This window comes from Rhincodon typus, chromosome 8, assembly GCF_021869965.1.
Source record: "Rhincodon typus isolate 14 chromosome 8, sRhiTyp1.1, whole genome shotgun sequence".
NCBI classification, from domain to species: domain Eukaryota; kingdom Metazoa; phylum Chordata; class Chondrichthyes; order Orectolobiformes; family Rhincodontidae; genus Rhincodon; species Rhincodon typus.
In genome coordinates this window covers 14141336-14165403 of record NC_063339.1, presented here as the reverse complement: position 1 = coordinate 14165403, position 24068 = coordinate 14141336, and the positions used below count along the sequence as shown (strand labels likewise).

The following is a 24068-nucleotide window of genomic DNA, read 5'->3' as shown; positions in this document are numbered from 1 at the left end:
TGCCCGATTTTTCCATGGACTTCCAAGTTCTCCACAAACTCATCCTTAATAATGGACTCTAAAATCTTACCATTGACCGAGGTCAAGCCAACTGGCCTATAGTTTCCTGTCTTCTGCCTCCCTCCCTTCTTGAACAGGCGTGTTACATTAACCATTTTCCAGTCCTTTGACACCCTTCCTGACTCCAGTGATTCCTGAAAGATCAGGAGAGGCAGCAAACTTTCAAGAACACAGGTAGGCTGGCATCAGTTCATTATGGCTACTGAATTGAAAAAAGATTGAAAATCACCAATTGGTAGGAGGGATAGCACTGTTATACTTTTGCACAGTGTTGCAAAAAAAATCACAACTTTATACAATGCTTTTGATAAAGGGTGCAGTGTGGGTATGACTTCTGAAAGTGCCAGTCAATGAAGTTATATTACTATCTTATATTGCACTTCATATGCACATGCTTTCACATAGCAGACATTGCCTACTTTTGGAGGTTGGGTGAGGGGAGCAGCAAAATATGTTCAAAGTCATAAAAGGAGGTCAGGATAAAGTCTTGTCCAGATGAAACACAGACTTTGAGGCTCCAACTGCCAAGATTATCAGAATTGCAATTAAAATCACTGCTGGTATGCACAAATCTTAGATATTTAATAAAAAAAAGCACTTAAAGAGACAGAGTCAGTGTATAAACATATTTGTTTACTTGTACGGTAGGATTAAAATAGGGAAGACCATGCTGGTACAGAGAATAAATTAAACTTCCAAATGAAATAAGACATTCATATTTAAGATTTTGAATCTTTGAATTATTGTGGATTTACTATAATTACCGCAACTCAACAAATATGCTAATAGTTAATGAGCTTCAGGAACTTGTTCTGCAGAATGTAGAAGTGTATTTTATTTCTTTTAAAGCTTATAGCAGAAAGCAACAAATCAAAGAAACGAGCAGGATTCCAAGAGATGGCTCGGTGACAAAAAGGCAACATCCATCTTATGTGAGATTTTTAACATGCTTGTGATGTCTACAGTCTAATGCTGTCTTTCAGTAGGAGGTCAACTGAAAATCTGTGCCACAGATGTGCTTTACAGCTCAACTACATACACACTGTTTGGAAATGCTTACTTTAAACTAATTTGGCATTTTTTCAGAACACTATTTCTGCACTACATACTATACTGCATCTTACTTTTACTCTTTTGTTTAAATGCCTGAATGACTTTATTACTATAACATTACAAGTTCATTTTGTACTGTTTTGTATATACTGTTTTGCACAGGAAGCTAATAGTTCTATCATGCTGATGCCAGTTACCCGAAAGAACTGTATGCTTAGTCCCATCCCCTGTTTTCCTCCATACCCATTGAATTTTCACTTCTTCAAGCATTCATCTACCTTACTTTTAAATGCAATTATAGATTCTGCTTCCACCACTATATTCTAACAACTTAAATGCTGTCAACTCCCACCAGATACAGGCACCTCATGCGGTGTCAATCTGGTGCTCAGAACCTGGATTACATGTTGATAAGGAGCAGGTTTTACACAGCAAAAATTAAAAAAAAACTCCATTCTTATCAGGCATGAATGCTTTACTCAATTCATTCCAATTTTTTGGAGTCCAAACAGAGCCCTTATTTGTTCTGTTAAAACCATTCATTTACTTTGGACACACTATTCTAGCTGAAAACAAAACCATGTTTTATTAATATTTATCTTCTAGTTAATTAAGAACTTTTGAAATGTAGGCAATCTTGTGCTTCAAAAAATACAGGATTATGAGAGTAATGCTAAGTGATGTAGAATTAGGCCATTCAGCCCGTCAGGTCTGTTCCACGATTCGATCATGGCTGATATGTTTCTCAACCCCATTTTCCTGCCTTTTCCCCATAACGCTTGATCCCCTCACCAAACAAGAACGCAACTGTCTCTGTCTTAAATAAACTCAATGACTTGGCCTCTGCAGCCTTCTGCGGAAATGGGTTCTGCAGATTTGCCACCCTCATTACTGAAGCAATTCCTCCTCATCTCAGTTCCAAAGCGTTGTCCCTTCACCCGGAAGGTTGTGCCTTGGACTAGCTGTACAAGTACTGTGGTTAAAAGAGCAGGTCAGAGTCTTGGAATCCTGCAGCAAGTAACTCACCTCCCAAAGCCTGTCCACCATCTACAAGGTCCAAGTTAGGTGTGTGATGGAATCCTCACCACTTGCCTGGATTGGTACATCCAAGCCACCACACCATCCTTGTTTGGAAATATATCGCCATTCCTCAGTGTCGCTGGATCGAAATATTGGAACTCCCTCCCTACCAAGCCACAACACTCACTTGTGTTTAACTTTTTTCTTATATCTTTAACCAGTCACAATGTTGTTCAATGAAATTTTTTTTGGATTTGTAATAAGCATTTAGTTTCTCAGCTGCTTTAGAGGGATGGTTATCATAGATATGTTTAAGCAATTGCAGAACTTGTAACATTACCCATTATCTTCCTTCCTCCTTACTTTCCAAGGTCCCAAACACACCTTCCAGGTGAAATATCATTTTATTTGAACCTCTTTCAATTAAGACTACTGTATTTGCTGCTCACAATGCAGTCTTCTTCACAGTGATGAGACCAAACACTAACTGGAAAACCATGTTGTGGAATACCTCAGCATTGTCCTTAGGAATGAACCTAGTTGCTTGCCATTTAACAAAAAAACACCTTGCTCTCAAGCTAACATTTCTGCCATGGCCTGCTGTAGTGATCCAACAAAGTACAGTGCAAACTGGGTGCAGAGTACTTCATTTTCTGTTTCAGCATTTTTACAGCCTCTAGGACTCGATATGACTTCCACAACTTTAGAGCTTGATCTCTGTATCCTCCAACACCTAACCCCAATCCCAGTCCACCCCCATACCTCACACAGCCACACACCTATGTCTTGTTTCTGTCTTGTTCACTTTGCTGTCAGTGTAGCAGGCATAGGGAGTCTAATGGTTCATGAAGACAACTCACCACCACCTTCTCAATGACAACAAGGGACAGGCGATAAATACTGGCTGGGCAGTGACGCTCATGTCCCATGAGTGAATAATTAGGAAAAGAATGGGTAAAGACATTCTAGGAGGCCGTAGATTCATTCAGGAAAAGTCCTGAATGCTGTGGGGACATGTTCAGCGAGTGAGGGAGGGGGAAACCCATAAGCAGCACTTTACATTGTGTGGCTGAGCCAGGCTGGAGCTAGAGAAACAAACACAAGGGTTGTACTGGTTTGGTGAAGTTCGCAGTTTGTGAAAATATGCCTGTGAGTAATTGCTGGAGCGTAGTTTCCAAGATCTTTGGGAATGTACACCCAGGAAAGGGAGGCAAAATGCCAGAACATGAGCAGTCATTGAGACAGTGCGTGACAGAGCAGTTTTTGTAGGAGTTTCAAGGCCAAATCGTTAAAAGTGGACAATTAGAATCTCTTCTGAAAGTCTATTAATTTGGTCACTAACTTCTAGGGGACTGCTGACAAATCCATAGAATGTGTATCAAGTATTTGTTGCTGTTTGATGTATGCTGTGGGGTAATCTACCAGAGTTTGCCCATTACTTATATTTTTCTCAGGTTAAATTTGGGTTGTTAGAATACATTATACCTGACTTGGCACAGTCTAAACCATTCTTTCCAATAATCTATGCACATTTAGTTTTATTTGTAATAAAAATGTTATTCTTTGCTGGTTAAAGAAACCTGTTTCACTTGTTCCTAATACAAAACCAGATACAGTCTAAAATTTATACAAAACCCTTCAATCATTAAGGGTGCTTAGAATTACTCCAGGTAATTGGAATGAGTCATCCTGGTCTTGTGATAGGGAAATCATCTTTAACCGGTTTTTATTTGAGTGTTTGAGGGTGTAACTTGTGTAATTCATAAAGGGGAGATTATTAACGTTCACTACTTAAATTTCCAGAAAGCATTCGACAAGGTTCCACATAAAAGGCTACTGTGCGAAGCATAAATTCATGGTGTAGGGTGTAACATTGAAGATTGGCTGGCTGGCAGAAAACAGAGAGTATGATGATTAGCAGGATGTGACAAGTGAAGTCCCATAGTGGTCTGTGCTGGTGCCTCAGCTTTATGCAATTTATGTCACTGAGTTAAATGAGGGAAATGAAAACCATGGCGGCAACATTTGCACATGACCAAAAGATAGATAAGAAGCTAATGTTGTGATGAAGACATAAAGAAGATGCAAACAGATATGGATAGGTTGGGTGAATGGGCAAAAATCTGGCAGATTTAAAAATAATGTGGCAAAATGTGAAGGTGTTCACTTTGATAAGAAGAATAAGAGGGCAGAGTGGAACTTAAATGGAGAACACATGCAGAATTCTGAAGTGTGGAAAGATTTGTGTGTGCTAGTGCATGAGTCTCAAAATGTTAGTATGGGGGTGAAGCATCATGAAAGCTGAAGGGATACTTACCCTTTATTTCAAGAGGAACTGAACATAAAAGTAAGGCTATTATACTTCATTTTATAGGCCGTTTGTGAGACCACATTTCAAATATTGTGTAGTGGCACAGTGGCTCAGTGGTTAGCACTACTGCCTCACAGCATCAGGGTCCTAGGTTCAATCCCATCCTTGGGCGACTGTGTGGAGTTTGCAGTTTCTTCCCGGTTCTCTGATTTCCTTCCACAGTCCAAAGATGTGTAGGTTAGGTGGATGGGCATCATAATTTCCCAAAAATCTTTGGATTATACTGGACAATTGGGAAACTATCAATATGACACCTATATGCAGAAAGGGAGGGAGGCAAAGACAGGTCAGTGTAGACCAATTGGTTTGGCATCTATTGTTAGGAAAAGGTTGGAATCAATTATTAAGGAAGAAATAGCAGAACATTGGGAAAATCATTATCTAATCAAGCAGAATCAGCATTGCTTCATGAAAGGGAATTGTGTCTGACTAATTTATTGAAGTTTTTTGAGAAAGGCTCAACCAGGGTGGAAAGAGGGGAACCAGTAGAGGTGTTTTATTTGGGTACTTGTTTGACAAGGTACCTCAACAAAGTTTAAGTCACAAGATAACAGGCAATGATATTGGAGGAGGTATATTGGTGTGGATAGAGATCTGGCTCATTGGTAGGAAACAACAAATAAGGATAAAGGGTTATTTTTCAGGTTGGTAACCTGTAAACAGCAGGGTTCCACAAGGTTCAGTGCTGCGATCACAACTGTTTACAATTTATAATAATGAAATGGAGGAATGAAGTGAGAGTAGCCAGATTTTCAGATGACACAAAAACTGGTGGAAAAGTACATTTGACAGGGATTCAAACTGTTTACAGAGAGATATTGATAGGTTAAGTGAACAAAAAGTTGACAAATGGAATATAATGTGTGAAAATATGTAACATTTTGGAAGGGAGAACAAAAGAACAGAATATTAATTAATTGGAGAAAACTGTAGAAAACTGCACCACAAAGGAATTTGAGGGGACTTGTACATGAAACACTGAAATCTAGCACAGATGCAGCAGGTAATCAGGAAGGCTAATGGAATGTTGGCCCTTATTTCAAAGGGGTTACAGGGTGAGAGTATGGAAGTCTAACTCCAGCTGTACAAGGTGCTGGTGAGATCACAACTGGAGTACTGTGAAGAGTTTTGTCCCCTTATTTAAGGAAAGCTTTCATTTTATTGACAGGTAATTCAGAGAAGGTTCACTAGGATGGTTGCCTTATGGTGGATTGTCTAATGAGCAAGGTTGTGTCTCTACTCACTGGCGATTATAAGAATGTGAGGTGATCTCATTGAAGCATATATGATTCTTGAAGGGTTTGACAGGGTAAATGCTGGGAGAATGTTTCCCCTCATGGGAGAGTCTAGGACCAGAGGGGCTTGGTCTCAGAATAAAGAGGCGGCAATTTAAGACTGAGATGAGGAGGAATTTCTTCTCTCAGAGGATTAAGAATCTTTGGACCCCCTTGTCCCAAAGAGCTGTGAGTGCAGAGTCCTTGTGTATATTTAAGGCTGAGACATATAGGCTCTTGATAAGTGGGGCAACCAAAGGGTATGGGGGAAAGGGCAGGGAAGTGGATGTGGGGAATGTCAGATCAGCCATGATCCTATGGAATGATGGAGCAGACTCGAGGGGCTGAATGGTCTACTCCTGTTTCTTATGGTCTTTTGAATCTTATTTAAACAAACACAATTCTTAGGGGATTTGACAGGGTAGATGCAGAAAGGTTGTTTCCCCTTGTGTGGGAGAGTCTTAAGACCAGAGGGCTGAGAATAAGGGGTTGCACATTTAAGAGAGAGATGAGGAGGAATTTCTTCTCTCAAAGGGTTGTGAATTTGTGGAATTTTTTTACCACAGTGGGCTATTGAAACTGGGTCACTAAGTATATTCAAGGCTGAGACAGACAGATTTTTAATCAATAAGAGAGTCAAGGGTTATGGGGAAAAGGAAGAAATGTGGAGTTGAGGATTGTCAGATCAGCCATAATCTCATCGAAAAGCAGAGCAGATTTGATGGGCTGAACAGACTACTTCTACTGTTATATATTACACTCTTATATGGCAGTTACATGCATGAAAAAGGAAACAAAGTTGAAATTACTGCCTTTCTCCTCTCAAATTTCACACAAACTAGAAAAAACAAAATGCAGGAAAATCAATAGCATTTATCAGCATAAAAAAAACAAACATTCCAGAAATCAATGTAATGAATTATATCATTAAATGGCACACAGAGATGATTGGTGTCATTGAATACCAAAGTACTCAAGTCACTTTCATATTGAGCTTGATTTAGATCATATTCACAAAATATAAAGAGCTTCAGAGATCTGAAGGATGGTGCCAAAGTTAGGTTGATTGCTGAGTGAGATCTACAAGCACCATGAAAGGCCAGAAAATAGGGCCAAATGGGATTAGATGCCTGGCTAGATTTAAAAGAAAACACTAGATTCAAGATACATTGCTGTTAAAGGGCTGGTAAACTATAAAGAAGAGGAGGAAATAATTTTATCCCTTTCTGCTATCTAATATTTCCTCTCTCTCCGAGTCTTTTACTGACCTTGCATTGCTGTTTTCTACCATACTTTCTCAATTGTTTCTTGTAGCATGTGACTCCATTGAGAATTTTACTTGACAGACTGCATTTTAATCTCCCTTCTGATTGTTAATTGTTATTTAACTTTATGTGTCTTCATGCAGCATGTATAATATTGTGTTCTGAAGTTTGAATGAAGTTCATGTTGCTACTGCTTTCTGGCTGAATAAAAGCAGAGGACAGGTAGCAAGATTATGTCTTAACTTGGCAAATGAAGAAATGCACATCGATTAAAGTCAAATAATTTAACAACAAAAAGAACTGTATGAGAAAAAGCTATTGTCAAAAGTACATAAACAAGTACTGAGGAACTCATCTGCTCTCAATTTCTACAAATAAATGTGTGAATAGCTGACATATTTTGTGAATTTCTGGATCTGTCATGGCTGCATTTGGATTTTTACTTATAATCCCAGATTTAGATCAATCCCAGAAAAGCTTCCTTGGCAATATATGGCTGAATTCAGTCAGGAAAAGCCAAGAGGTATAAAGTGATCTGCAACACAGAAGGAAATAAGTTCATTGGGTCTTGCAGAATTCACTGGAGCAATAAAAGTACGCTCATGTATATGAATTATATGGAATTCAAATATCCCTAGTAATGCACTTCTCCGGGGGAGGAATATTGGTCAAAGGAGAAGCAAGTATTTGTTCATTTGCCTGAGTGAATTAGCATTATGAACACTATCTAATGGGCCAAAGCAGCCCCAGAGGATATCAAAATCCAAAAGAACTGCGGATGCTCTAAATCAGGAGCAAAAACAGAAGTTGCTGGAAAAGCTCAGCAGGTCTGGCATGATCTGTGAAGAAAAAATCAGAGTTAACGTATCGGGTCCGGTGACCCTTCCTCAGAACTCTTGTGAAGAAAAAAAATCAGAGTTAACATTTTGGGTCCAGTGACCCTTCCTCAGCAAGGGTTACTGGACCCGAAACGTTAATTCTAATTATTTTCTTCACAGATGCTGCCAGACCTGCTGAGCTTTTCCAGAAACTTCTGTTTTTTTTTTCCAAGAGGACATCAAACTGCTTTGAGGATTGTACACTTAGCATTTTGAGAAATATTTTTAGTTGCAATTTTCAGTTGCCTTATGTGCCCCGAAAACCAATTCATATTTATAGACATTGACAATAAATATCAGCACCTACTTAGTCTTTGACACATCACAGCAGAACCCTTACCGTTATCATATTCTGCAGCACCTTCGGTCTAATTAGTGTTTAGTCGATGAACTTGCTAATTCATCAGGGAGTCCCAGATAGATCGCTTACAGTTATTTTGTGAATGATCTGACAGATAACATGGCCAAATAAATGAATATCTTTTCTAACATAGCAAACACAATGAATTGTGCTTTGAAAAAAAATCTCATAATTAATGCGCACACAAATTTTGCTTTCAGAGCTAATGTTTGTGGAAGACAGTGCTGTTCTGGATGGACTGTGAGCCCTGGTACAAACAGATGTATAAAACGTAAGTATTACAATAAAAAATGGAAATTTCTTGTTACCTTGGCTGTTTTCATTGAAATAATGAGTGGGAAAATAATACAGGTGAGGTTAAAATAAATGTGAGGCGAAGATATTGATGGTGATTTTAACTTTTGACACTCAGAATTGTAGAATTTATAGTTACCTTAGGTGTTATATATAACAGCAGTACAGGTAAAAAACAGAAGGGTAGCTAAGCTGTATTCTAGATACTTAATTTATGATCAATTCACTTCAATTATGCACTATGAATACTTGGTGCAACTGTATTTCATTTATCTATAACCTGGCAGAAAAGGACGAGAAAATATCTGTGGTTCGTCCTCCTTTAGTGGGTGCATTGATGTAAGTTTATTTGCTTGCTGTGAATGATGGGTGGTTCCACTAAGAAATGTGTAAACAACATGTTTTTAATACTAGTTTTTTTGGACAATGCTAGATTTGGCAGAGTTCCTTGAACACTGGTCTATCTCAATTTTTAGAAATTTTGATGGAAAAGAATACTTTTGGAATTCCGCGTGCAATTCTGGCCTCCCTGCTATAGGAAGGATGTTATGAAACTTGAAAGGGTTCAGAAAAGATTTACAAGATATTGCCAGGTTTGGAGGGTTTAAGCTATAGAGAGAGGCTGAATAGGCTGGGACTATTTTTCCTGGACCATCAGAGGTTGAGTGGTAAACTTATAAAGATTTATAAAATCATGAGGGGCATGGATAGGGTAGATAGACAAGGTCTTTTCCCCAGGGTAGGGGAAGTCCAAAACTAGAGGGCATAGATTTAAGATGAGAGGGGAAAGATTTAAAAGGGACTTAAGGGGCAGCTTTTTCACACAGAGGGTGGTGTGTGTATGGAATGAGCTGCCAGAGGAAGTGGTGGAGGCTGGTACAATTACAATATTTAAAAGACATCTGGATGTGTATATGAATAGGAAGGGTTTAGAGGGATATGGGCCAAATGCTGGCAAATGGGACTAGATTAATTTTGGATATCTGGTTGGCATGGACGAGTTGGCTGAAGGTTCTGTTTCCGTGCTGTTCATCTCTATGACTTACCTTCTGAAAGAGATTTCTATGTGAAAGCATCTGGTTGAGGTCTTTAAGTCCTTTATCTGAACAGGGAGACCCAAAACCTGACAGAAGAAAATCAGCATTGCCCAACACAAAGACGTGTATTTTCCCTTGCAACTTGCCAGATACCATCCATAACAACAGAAAGATCAATGAGCAACTTTGTAGACTTGGTTGTGGAAGCGAAGTTCCATCAAGACGTTCACATCCTCTGGATAGTCCTGTGATATAAATGTGTAGATATTGCATTGCCCTAGAATCCTTTGATTGAGATAATCATTTGATGCAGATGGCAGGATCCACATGCTGTTAGTAAAATTCCAATCAGCCCACACATTTATACTGGAGGATGAGATAACACAGTGTGGAGCTGGAGGAGCACAGTGGGCCAGGCAGCATCAGAGGAGCAGGAAAGTTGACGTTTCAGGTTGGAACCCTTCTTGGAGGATGGTTTCGAGCTTGCATTGATAGATGATGGATCCGCGGAGTGAAGTTACTATTGATGGCCATTCCAGGGGCTACTGTTGGGATAGTTGCTGAACCTCTGCTTTGATCAGATGCTTAGCAACCTTGTCAGCATCACCGGTGGAGATGACCGCTGTTGCTGAGGCTACAGGCAGATGGTGAGATGTCTACATGTTCTTGAAGAACACCAAAGAATTTTTTCTAATATGTGAGGTCCAGACAAGTAGGCTCTGGTGTTTGAAGAAACTCTCCACCGGTCTAGTGAGAGAACCATAAGGATGGTTATCACTGTGGAAGGAAGATAGTACTTCCCAACTGGAGGGTGTCCTGGTGAATCCAACTGCCTCTATTGGGTTGCTGTTCTGACCTTCAAATGCCAAATGGCCTTAAATCTTTTTCCTTTTCATTCTTAGGATGTGGGTGTCATTGGTTAAATCAGCATTTATTGTCAATCCTTAATTGTCAGAGGGCAGTTAAGAGTCAATCACATTGTAGGTCAGACCAGGTAAGGCTTGATATAAATGAAAAGATGGATTTTTCCCTTGACATCTTCCATCATTAGATATCCGATTCCAGATTTTTATTGAACTCAAATTCCACCATCTGCCATGTCAGGATTTGAACCCAGGTCCCTGGGAATATTACCTGTGCCTCTGGATTAACAGTCTAGCAATAATATCACTTGGCCATCACCTCCCCAGCAAGCTAATTGGCTTAAAGTGTGAACTACTGCTGTTCCTGTCTCTCAAAATATACCTCGTTGGCAGGGAGACATCAGCTTTCCCTCCTTTGGAGAATCTGGCCAGTGCCAGCTGTATCAGAGTGCAAACAGGGCTCTTCAAAATCTAATTACTTTGGTTCATATATACATCAAATCAGAGATCAAAACTTAGTTACAAAGTAGCAACTATATTGTTCCACGAGTAATTCTGAATGGTTAAAACCCAACAATGTCACCGTCAAACGTGGAGCTGTGAATTTGCATCTGCAGTGATTCATTGTAACAATATTACCAATAGCATTGAAATTAAAATGTCTACTTCAGTACTACTGATCAAGACATCCAACTAATAATCTGGTTATCAATAACAGCAAGTTATACTTTAACAAGGTGTCGTTTTAAATGCCGTGTGTTAAATAAATTTTAAACAGTTTAACTGTTCTTTTTATGTGTGGATGGTATGAACATTTGGGATCTATTTAAACAAAAGAAATTTTAGCTGTAATTTGAATAGGAAAAAGAAAAGCAACTAAAACACTTTCAAAATAAAAGACAAAAGAGCTGCGGATGCTGTAAACCAGGAAACAAAACAGAAGCTGCTGGAAAAATTCAGCAGGTCTGGCAGCATCTGTGAAGAAAATAATCAGAGTTAACGTTTTGGGTCCGGTGACCCTTCCTCAGAACCCCTCTATCCACTCACTTACTCAGTTCTGAGGAAGGGTCACCGGACCCGAAACGTTAACTCTGTTTTTTCCTTCACAGATGCTGCCAGACCTGCTGAGCTTTTCCAGCAACTTCTGTTTTTGTTTTGTTTCCTAAAACACTTTCAAGATTGCTGGATGTACCAAAAGCACTTTGCAGCCAATGCAGTACATTTTAAGTGGAATCACTATTGTAGTTTAAGAAATATGATTCGGGTTTAGCAAGGTCCCATATAAATCAATTGTTAATGACTAGATAATCCACTTATTGATGTTGTTTGAAGGATAAATGTTGCTCAGGTCACTGAACATGACTCATTGGAAGTACGGTACACTTGCATCACCTATTTTTTCTTGTGTAGGCAATAAATTCACTGCGTACAAAATAAATTGACGTGCCATTTGAAAGAAAGGTTGTCTGTTGGGTTATCAACACAGCACTAATACACATGAATAGTACTTTCAAGATGATGTGGAGGTGCCGCTGTTGGACTGGGGTGGACAATGTCAGAAGTCACATGACACCAGGTTATAGTCCAATAGTTGTATTTGAAATCACAAGCTTTTGGAGTGCAGCCCCTTCATCAGGTAAATTGAAGGGAAGTGCACAGGCACAGAATTTATAGGTGGAAAGATCGTTTCAAGATAATTCCAGGTAATTACGAATGTTGAAAAATAGTACAAATGATGTGTAGTGGAGTGTGGGCTGAATAACAAGTCTTTGCAGGTGATCAAAAATGTCAAATGGTGTCAGTAAAGTGTCAATACCTGAACAGCAAGTGAAGGGATGACCTATAATCTGATTAATCGAGGCAGAGAGATAATTGCAGGTAGTCAAAAATAAGATGGTACTCGAGACAAAACAAATGGCTGGAATAACGTCATAGGGAAAAGAGTCATATGACGAGCATCTAACCAAAGTAACTAATTAAGATAGAGAGATCCTAACAAGTTATCAAGGTGATGGTGTCCTTGAATCTGTGGTCCCCTAGTAACTGACCCCTCCACCCAGGAAAAAAGCCTCTTACTTTCCACTCACAATGCCATTCACAATCTTATAAACTTCGATCAGGTCACCCCTCAACTTCCTGCATTCCAGTGAAAACAAACCCAGTCTAGCCAATCATTCTTCATGTCTAAAATCCTTATACTAGTCAACATCCTGGTAAACCTTTTCTGTACCCTCCAATGCATCCACATCCTTCTGGTTCTGTGATGAGCAGAACTATATACAATATTCCAAGTGTGGCCTGACTAAAGTTCTATAAAACTGCAGCATAACATGTCTATCCTTATACTCAATGCCCCTTCCGATGAAGGCAAGCATGCCATAAACCTTTTTTACTGTCTTACCTACCTGCGCTGCCACCTTCAGTGATCTGTGCACCTGCACACACAGATCCCTCTGCATATCCATACACCTAAGGGTTCTGCCATTTACTGTATAATTTCCACCTGTATTTGACATTCCAAATTGCATCACCTCACATTTGTCAGGATTAAACTCCACCTGCCATTTTTCTGCCTATGTCCCCAACTGATTTACATCCTGCTGTATCCTTTTACAATCCTCCTCACTGTCCGCAACTCCACCAATCTGTGTATCATCCACAAACTAACTAATTAGACCAGCCATGTTTTCCTCCAAATCATTTATGTAGATCATGAACAGCAGAAGTCCGAGCACTAATCTCTGTGGAACACTACTAGTCACAGTAGTCTTCCTTTTCGAAAAGCATCCTTCCACCAGTACCGTGTGTCTCCTATGACTAAGCCAGTTCTGTATCCATCTTGCTAGATCACCCCAATAACATGTGACTTTATCTTTTGTACCAGTCTGCCATGAGGGACCTTGTCAAAGGTTTTACAGAAGTCCATGTAGACAATATTAACCGCTTTTCCCTCATCAATCATGTTTGTCACCTCCTCAAAAAACTTGATCAAGTTAGTGAAGCATGACTTCCACCGCACAAAACCATGTTGCCTATTGCTAATAAGTCCATTTGCTTCTAAATCCCTGAGAATCTTTTCCGATAATTTCCCTACTACTGACATGAGACTCGCAGGCCTTGAATTTCCAGGATTGTCCTTGCTACCCTTCTTAAACAATGGGACAACATTGGCTATTCTCCAGTTCTCTGGGATCTCATCTGCGGCCAAAGAAGATACAAAGATGTCTGTCATTGACAGATATCTTTCCTTCCCTCCACTTCACCTGATGAAGGAACAGCACTTCGAAAGCTTGTGATTTCAAATAAACCTGTTGGACTAGAACCTGGTGTCGTGTGACTTCTGACAGTATTCAATATAGCAGCATTGTCAGGCTATAACTACTCGTGATGAAAATTTCTTCTGAAACAATATTGTTGCTACGTTGTAAGCTTTGCCCTTGTGCATTATTGTATTTGTGAGCAGAAGTAATTGAATTAAGAGATGATTGATGCATGTTTTAAAATGTTTGTCTAATTGTGGCTCAGATGTGAAGGTGTCTTCATTTTGGTGATGATTAAGGGTCTTGAGTAAATTTAATTTTCAGAGTCACAATTCACAATTACACAAGTTACAACAAATATATGCTTTCCCACTCTGAAAAAATTTATAACCCGAAGGGAAAAAATGGTAAGAAAACAGTAATACTTTGAAATGAATGCACTGGTCATCCTGGAGAACTGTCCTGTGGTGAACAAAACAAGTTGGACCAATGTCATTCAGAAATTTCACTGGTTTGTCCTTGTGGGAAGGTTGTACTGTTGCAGACGTTCAGTATGAGGGATTCTGCGACTGAGCAAAGGCATTTTAAGTGGCAGCAGCTGACAATGGGACCATTTTCAGACCTCCCAGTATTCCTCTGACATTTCACAATAGGTTTTACTGTAATGCTTAACTATTAGAGTCATAGTGTAGGGTCATAAAGTAAAACAGCATGGAAACAGGCCCTTCGGCCCAAACTGGTCCATGCTGACCTTGGTGCCCACTCAGCTAGTTCCAATTGCCAGCATTTGGCCCATATCCCTCTAAACCCTTCCCATCCATGCACCTATCCAAATGTTTTTTAAATATTGCTGTTGTACCTACCTCAACCACTTTCTCCGGCAATCCATTCCATATGTGCACCACTGTTGTTATGTATTAGCTGAGCTCTTGTGATATTCTGCACAGAGTCAAAATATCTTCTTGATTGGCAGTGGGAACATAAAATAAGATAAAGTAATAGAGAAGTAATTCTACTCCTTTATTAAAATCTTACATCCTCCTTTTTAAATAATACTTTGATTTTATTTGACCTACAACCACTTAGAAAGGAGAGAAGTACAGTTGTTTGGAGTATCATTAGAGGCACTGACTACAGTCTCATTTTCAGAAGCCAGATGTAATTGTGAACGTGTAATAACATATAACTGTGAAATGATATTTTCTATTGATAAAGATAGGAAATTCTAGCATTAATTTAGTTCAACTCATCATAGAATCCCTACAGTGAAGAAAGAGGCCATTCAGTCCAAGTTTGCACCCACCTTCCAAAGAGCTTCCCATCCCTGTAACTCTACATAAGATTTTTACCATGGTTAGTCTGCACATCCCTGGACACTACAGGCAATTTAGCATGGCCAATCTATCTAGCCTGCACATCTTTAGAAGCCAGGGCACCTGGTGGAAATCCATACAGACACAGGGAGAATGAAAAACCTCTGCACAGGTAGTTTCCTAAGGCTGGAACTGAACCTGGGTGCCTGGCACTGTGAGGCAGCAGTGCTAACCACTGAGCCACCACGTCTCATCATAATGAGGTATTATGAAGGTCGTGCCCATCAGTCTCATGGTGGGAAACCATCCTATGATTAAGTTGGAGGCAGAAGGATCCCATGTGAGAAACCTGCCTGCTCTTGGTGAGATATTAATTAGGCTCCTTAATGAACCAATTGGTACCAATTATATGTGGGCCCATCAGTGTTTAGTGTTGACTGAAGGACTAAGTAGGGATTGACCTGCCTTCATATGCCTCCTGAGGGTCAGCCAGCTGCCTACAAAAGGGCTTTTTGTTTTTGCCAGGCACTTTGTACCCAATCAAGGGACCTGGCATCAGGAAGTGGAGGCTCTGCAATAAGTTCTCACCTATGAAAACCCTGCCATCTGTTTACTGTGATGACCTCACCTGAGTAGAGGGATCCTACATTACTTGTAGCAGCCACCTCTTCCCAGAGAGTGCAGCCCCTGATTGGCAAATAGCTCCTCAACAAAGAAAATTTCCACCTTCCATGTGCAAAATCCAGAGCTAAGGCAGCTGCATAAAAAAACTGATCCAGAAGGTTAGATCCCAGGCGGTTAAGGGTAGAATATTTTGGATAGAGATTTAGCCGACTGACTGAAAGCAGAAGGTCAAGATAATTGAGTCCCTCTCTGGATGACAAACTATAGCTAGTGAGGTGCTACAGGATGCAGTTTTTTGACCTCAACAATTTACAATCTATATAAATGATCTGCAAGCAGGGACAGAGTGTAACATAGCAAAACTCGTGGATGATACTAAACTAAGTGGAAAAACAGACAATGATGAAGAAATAAAGAGTTTACAGATGGTTATTGATAGGCTTGGAGAATGGGCCAGAATCTGACAAGTGGAGTTTAATGTGGATAAGTGCCAGGCTATCCATTCTGACCGGAAATATAAAAAGTTAAATTATTATTTAAATGGGAAGCAGGTTCGAAGTACATCAGTGCAGAAGGATCTGGGTGTCTTTTTTTTGAGTGCTACAGCACAGAGACAGACTGTTCAGCCGAAACTGGCCCACATCAACCAAAATGTCCATCCACGCTAGCCGCATTTCCCTGCACTTGGCCCATACAATTCTAAACCTTTCCTATCCTTGTGCATGAATTGCAGAAAGTGGGTATGCAGGTGCAGCATATAATAAGAAAGGCAAATGGAATCCTGGCATTTATTGCAAAAGGACTGGATTACAAAGGTAAAGAAGTGTTGTTACAGTTATGCAAGGCATTGGTGAGACCACACCTGGAATATTCTGTCCAGTTTTGGTCTCCTTAGTTGAGGAAGGACATGATACCACTGGAGACAGTTCAGAGGGGGTTCACCAGATTGATTTAGGGATGAACGGGCTGTCATACAAGAAATGGTTGAATAGCTTGGTCTTGTACTCACTGGAGTTCAGAAGAATGAGAGGGCGATCTGATACAGATAGATAAAATGCTAAAAGGGATTGATAAGGTGGATGTTGAACAGATGTTCCCCCTTGTGGGACAGCCTCGAGCAAGAAGTCATTTTGGTTATTTTGGTCTAAAGTTGTAAAACTTTTTGTGCCATTGGTCCTGGCAGACCATAAATCGAACATTGGGTCAGTGTCATTTGGGGGCACAGCTCACTGCCGCTTCAATCCCTTTGTTGAAGATGGTAGGCTGTTGGGACATAAACTTGCCAGAACTGGCCTGCTTTTTTGTGGGAAGAGAAAAATCTGCTATGATTATAAACATTGTCCTTAATGAACTAATTGTCCATGAATCAAAGGGTAACTTCACATACAACTACCATGCGTACTTTGGCAGGAATAGATGGTTTCTCGCATGCTTGATGGGGAATTCTCAATGGTATCACAGAGATCCACCCCAGTGGCATTGGTGAGCTAGTGGCAACGATTGACAGATTTCATTCCAAGGGCATTTCTCATGACTAGATGTAATTCCATCAATGGCCATTGCTCCAGGTGGCACTGCTGGGTCTGAAAATCTACTGACCATTTGACTGGCAGCCCCCGTGTGTGGGACCTTGACCCTTATCAGAATGTTGAGCTTAAAAGAAGCTCAGTAGCTACCTGAGGACATGTACGTCAGCCTTGGCACACAGAAATAGTAAGGCAAGGTTTTCACAACTTACCCAACATGGAAAGGGTCACCACTGACCCATAAACCACAGCCCACCCAACCAACCCCGTAACATCAATTGTATTCGTATTGCTGTTTTTGTACATTTATGCAAGAGACAAATGGTCTCTTCCTTCATTTTTTCCTCTTCCATTCTTTACTTCCATTTCATCTTTTACATAGATCCATGTTTTTTTGTTCCTCTTTTAATTTTGGGATAGAGGATCTGGATGTTATGAGGGTGAAATGACTGCTGTAGGGCACATTTTCTAATGATGGGGGCATGTTTCCTTGTTACATGTGACAAGGTGGTTCCCACGTCGATGTGTCCTACTTCACTGTATCATTCTTAATCCTCTTCCCTTCTTGTTGATCATTTTTCCACTTCACCCTCCCATTCTGTTCCTGATACTTTGCCCCAGATGGTGTTGAGTTCTTGATGGTGTTGTTGACAATGCATACATCCAGGCAACTGGAGAGTATTCTATCACCCACCAGATGGGAAATCCCCGATGATAATTATCAATTATTACATATTTTCTACGTTATAGATAGTGGAGCCACATGAGTTGTACAGACCATGATACTCAGCATTGATATATTTCAAAGCTATCCAACATTTGAAGTGTATATATAATTTTACATGAGACTTTTTGCATTAAAAATTTGTGTAGGCAATTTTTCTCCCTGACCACATTGATTTTTAACATCCTCCCTTCCTTGAAGCTGTCGACCACCTCATTATTTTGCGTACCATGTGATCAAAATGTTGCGTTTAAAAATAAAATTCAATCATTAACAGCTGGTGAACACAGGCGGGTCTTAGCCTAGTGTGGGTAAAAGCATGCCCAGTACAGGGGAGAGCGAGCCCTCTTGGAGAAAGCCCAGCTCGGAGCGTCTGCAGGCCCATGGCTTAAGAAAGGACTGTAATGTTTGACTTCTTTAACATGATTTATTTATTTTTTTCCACTTTTATACTAAGAAGACTCTAGTGCTAAACATTTGTAACTTTTTTTTTCTTTTTCTACTTCTGTAACTAAGATTTTGTACCTCAGATGGCGCCTTGTGTGGTGATATTGCCCACTTTTCACTGCATTCTTGTACCCCGTGCTTGAGTACATGTGACAATAAAGCCGAAACGTAAATCTAAAGTGTTTACTTTGACATTGCCTTTAAACACCAAGCTAAAGCAACTGTGAGTGTTATATTCTAGATTAGGAATTTAATGTCAGGACTATCTGGTATCTCCAAGACAAGATCCATATTATTGCTAAATTGGAACTGAGAGATGTTTATCTCTGTTGAATTTTCATTAATAGTTGTTTTCCAAATGAACATCGCATTTCATAGCTATGAAAGCTGTTGGGTTTGAAACATGGATCCAGAATCTACTGTAAATAATTCAGTACGTGTGATATATAAGGATTAAAGTTTCCATAGTTCGAGAGTTGCCATAGGGCTGTTCCCCTATTGGAGAGAGAGAGCGACAACTGGTAGTGGTTTAATCTGAGGGTCACCATACCTCAAACGAGGGGTGACATTCAGAAGGTAGGACCTTCATGGTGATATATTTATGATATATGATGGAAGAGAGGCTGACATTTTTGAATGATTATCAGTGGAACAAATTTCTTCCAGTTAAAACTTTTAAAGTTTTAGCAGATGATTTATTAGAAGCCGTAAGCCTCAAGCTGGAAGTGGTAGGCCTTTGTTAATAAAAACAAAAAAAACTGCTGGAAATACTCATTGAGATGAGCTTGCATCAGAGACAACTAATGTTTTGGGTCAATGGCCTTTCATGGTCTTTCAGTTAAAGACAGGTTTAAGAAAGTGCAAAAGCAGGAAAAATGGGGAGTTGAGCAAAGAACAAAAAGGAACTTTCTGTTTCATTACCACCATTTTGTGTCACTGAAAATGGGAGCGGTGATCTGCTGATTTCTCAAGCCATTAGCTCCAGTTATAGCTTTTAATCTGTGAGATAAGATAGAATGCTTTTCCTACAGGCAAATTCATTGTAGGCAGTTCCGCATGCTGAGATTTCTGAGAACTTTGCAATACCTATAACAGTTAATCATTATTAGCTTTGTTCATTTTATTGAGATTGTCTGCAAACAATATTGATAGAAGTGGAAAATCTGGAGAAACCAGGAAACCAAGAAAATCAGGCCCCATCCAGTATCCATTGCAGAACTGTCCATGGTACTAGTGCAAAGCAACTGCAGTGAATTGAATTTAGGAACTGTTTTTAAAATTTTAAAATGACCCAAGATGTTTTGTAGGAACATAATGTGACAAAACTTGTACTAAAGATGGAGACTTGAGGACAGGTGACCACAAACTTGGTCAGAGAGGTTAGTCTTAAGAAATATTTTAAAGGAATCAAGAATATATAATCAAAGTAGCATGCAGGGAATAGACTAGGAAGACGCATCTACCAATGTTAGTTTTTTTTTATTCACTCCTGGGATGTAGGCATCACTGGCTCGGCCAGGAATTATGTCTACCGTTAGTTGCTCTAGAGAAAGTGGGTGTTGAGCTGCTTTCTTGAACCACTGTGGTCCATGCACTGTAGATAGATCTATGATACCATTAGGGAGGGAATTCAAAGATTTTGAACCAGCAACAGTGAAGGAATGATGATATATTTCCAAGTCAGGATGGTGAGTAGCTTGAAGAGGAACTTGCAGGAGATGATGTTCCCATGTAATGGAAGTAGTTGTGGATTTGGATGGTGCTGTACAAGGACCTTTGTTGGGTTATGGAAGGAGTGTAGCGTTCTTGGGAGGATTGCACATCTGGAAAAGGCAGCAGTGTTGCGGATGGGTGACGCCATAATTTGAACAGATTGAGAATTTTACAATCAAGGCATTGGTTGATGAGGATCTAGTGGGTGTGGGTTGACATTGTGGTGAGAAATGAATAGAACATAGTGCAATAGGGTTCAGGCAGAGGAGACTGGATGAGCTCCGAGGGTGGAAGATGGAACCTTGTACAAAATCATGAAAGGAGGTTTCAGCAGCACATAAGCTGTAGCAGGAACAGAATCAGATCATTTGGCAGAGGTAGCTGCACTTGGTCATAGAGGAGGTGTTTGGTTGAATTTCATCTATGAGGCTGAGTTTGTAAATACCTGAGGCAGTGTGCGAAGAGTGTAATGGAATTGGTCGGTAGGGAACAGAATTTGTGGCAGAGGCTGAAGACCTTCTATCATCTTAATTTTGAATTGGAGACAATTTTGGTTCATTCAGGACTGCATGCCAGGCCAACAGCAGCAAAGCTTTGGGTTCTGCCGCTAAGGTCTCGCTGCTCTAAGAAATGATCTCAAAAATATTCTCTGAACTCTTCATTCAAGTTACGACTGTCAGTTTGATTTTTCCAGTATTTTCTAAATTAATCACAGGATGTGAATGTCTCTGCCAAGGTCAGTGTTTATTGCCTATCCCTAATTAAGAGTTAACTGCATTTGTTGTGCATCTGGAGTCACTTATAGGCGAGGGCAAGTGGGAATGGCAGATTTCCTTCTCAAAACACATTAGTGAACCATTGCTTTTACAACAGTTGTTACTTGGTCAACATTATATATGCTTTTTAAAAGGAATCATAGAATCCCTGCAATGTGGAAGAAGGCCATTCAGCCCATCAAGTTCACACCACTCCAAACTCCCACCTAGATCCACCCCATATTAACCCACCTAACCTGCAGATCCCTGGGCCCTATGGCAATTTAACATGGCCAATCAACTTAACCTGCACACCTTGGACTGTGGAAGGAAACCCACACAGATATGGGGAGAACACGCAAACAGTCGGCCACTGGTAGAGTTGAACCCAGGTCCCTGTGCTGTGAGGTAGCAGTGCTAACCACTGAGCCATCATGCCATCCAACTCTGTCACAGTGGGATTCAAACCTATGTCCCTAGGCACCAGCCTGGGGTTCTGGATTGCTAGACCAGTGAATAATCAATACACCACCACCCCTCTGTGGTCTGTGAAATATCTCTCCAAATTTTTGCATGTCCATGGACATTAGTGAGGAGGATCTTGCAGGACTGACTAACTTTTTTTTCTTCTTAATGGGATGTGAGCATCACTGGCAATGTCAGCATTTATTGCCTAATTAATTTTGAGAATGTTGTTGTGATCTGCCTTCTTGAAGCTTTGCAGTCCATGTGATGTGGATGCTCCTTTTGTGCCATTAGGTAGGAAATTTGGGGACATTGGCCCAGCAACAGTGAAGTAATAGTGAGAATCCTAAGTCAGGATAGTGTGGGGTTTGGAGGGGAACCTGCAGGCAATAGTCCCCATGTATCTGCTACTCCACCTCTTCCAGATTGTGGGGTTCAAAAGTGTATGCTGTGGAAAGAGCTTTGGCGAGTTTCTGCTCTGCATTTTGCAGTTGGAACAGTCTATGGTGCAGTCATAGTGGATGAGAGCACATACAGGGTTGCCAGTCAAGTGAGCCACGCTTGAGGTTCTGAGGAAGGGTCACCAGACCCGAAACGTTAACTCTGTTTTTACCTTTACAGATGCTGAGCTTTTCCAGCAACTTCTGTCTTTATTCCTGATTTACAGCATCCGCAGTTCTTTCGGTTTTTATTTAAGTGAGCCACTTTGCCTTGGGTGGTGTCGAGCTTCTTGAATTTTATTCATAGAATCCCAACTGTGTGGAAGCAGGCCATTCAGCCCATTGAGTCCACACTGAACCTCTGAAGAGCGGTCCCACTCAGATCCACCCTCTACCCTATCCCCGTAACCCTGCATTTCCCATGGCTAATCTACCTAGCCTGCACATTCTGGCAATTTAGCATGGCCAATCCACCTAACCTGCATATCTTTGGAGTGTGGGAAGAAACCGGAGCACGTGGGGGAAACCCACGCAGACACAGGGAGATTGTACAAACTCCAAACAATCACAGGAGAGTAGTATCAAGCCCAGGTTCCTGACACGGTGAGCCTTACTGGAGGAGCTGTCATTCAAGCAAGTGGAGAGAATGTCATCACACTCCAGGCCTGTAGATAGAAAGGCTTGGAATTATGGAGTAAGAGGTGGTAAAGTAGTGACAATGCTGCTGGACCAGCAATCCTGCTGAATGCTCTGGGGACATGGGATCGAATCTCACTCTGGCAGATGGTAAAATTGATAAATTGGGAATTAAAAAGCCGTGTGGATAGTGACCATGAAGCCATAGTCAATTGTTTTGTGAACTGTCATCGGATTTGTTAATGTCTGTTGTCTTTTCCTGGTCTGGCCTCCATGTGACTCCAAATGTTTTACAGCAATGTTGTTGAACTGTCCCTTAAAATGGCCCAGCAAGCATTTCAGTTATATCAAACCAGATGAAATCTGTGGAAAAGAACTAAATGAGCACTCAGCATCAATGTTTGTACAACTGCATACCCAGCCCTTTTTATACTGTAAAATCCCTAATCTCTAATCTGCTCAGTGGTAACTACCAGCTATTCATAGGAAATGGGAGCAGGAGTAGGCCATTTGAGCATGCTCAGTCATTCATGGAATCCCTACAGCATGGAAACAGGCCAGTTCGCCCATCGAGTCCACAGGAAGTGCATCCCAACTCTTTTTTTTCTAGAGACATTTCAGTGACTCTTGGATAGGCACATGGTTGATAGTATAATGTTCGTGGACCGAAGGGCCTGTACTGTGCCATGTTCCAACTGGACCCACCTTATCCCTGTGTCCTGCATTTGCCATGGCTAACCCACCTGGCCTGCACATACCTGTACACTGCAGGACAATTTAGCATGGACAATCCACCTAACCTGCAGATCTTTGGACTGTGGGAGGAAACCAGAGCACCTGGAGGAAACCCACGCAGACACGGGGAGAATGTACAAACTCCACACAGACAGTTGCCAGAGGGTGAAATTAAATCCGGGGCCCTGGAACTGTGAGGCAGCAGTGCTAACCACTGAGCCACTGTGCCACCCTATATAATGGCTGATTATCCAACTAAGTATCATGCTCCTGCCTCCACCCCTCATACCCTTTGACCCCTTTAGACCTAAGAACGATATTTAACTCCTTGAAAACATGCAATACTTTGGCCTTAAACACATTGGATGGTAGAGAATTCCAGCAACTCACCACTCTTTCACTGGAGAAATTTCTCCTCATTTCAGTCCTAAATGGTCTACCCCATATCCTTAAACTGTGACCCCCAGTTCTGGACTTTCCTAGTCATTGGGAACGTCCTTTCTGTGTTTACTCCACCCTGTTAATCATGGAGAATTAAACTGGATCTGGCTTTGTCATATTTGGTGATTTATATAGAATTACTTTTTATTGTCATGTGTACTTAAGTACAGGGATACAGGAGTACAATGAAAAGTGTACAATGTCGCCATTCCTGATGCCATTTAGCTACAAGGTACCTAGGTACAAAATCTTACATAAAGGGTAGAAAAATAAAGAAATCAGTTGTAAGTTCAACATTACGGTTCTTCTCAGTATGAGGTAGCAAATAAGAAATAAAGTTAAAAGTTCCAAATTACAGTCCTTCTTGAGCCATAGGCCTGCAGCCAGTCCACATTGGGCTCGATCACCCCGCCACACTGGGCTCGATCTCTCCCCCCCGCTGGGCTCCATCTCTCTCTCACGCTGAGCTCGATCTCTTCCCCCACACTGTGCCCGATCTCTCTCCCATACCGG

At 40.7% G+C, this 24068-nt stretch overlaps 1 protein-coding gene across 1 annotated transcript in view; it reads left to right on the top strand.

The window, feature by feature from the left end:
* The window catches only part of LOC125483702 (latent-transforming growth factor beta-binding protein 1-like), a 119522-nt gene that overhangs the window by 46099 nt on the left and 49355 nt on the right, over positions 1 to 24068 (top strand). The window contains exon 2 of the mRNA XM_048600035.1: positions 8483 to 8633. Within this exon, the coding sequence (XP_048455992.1) occupies positions 8483 to 8633 (151 nt within the window). The remainder of the gene's footprint in view (positions 1 to 8482; positions 8634 to 24068) is intronic.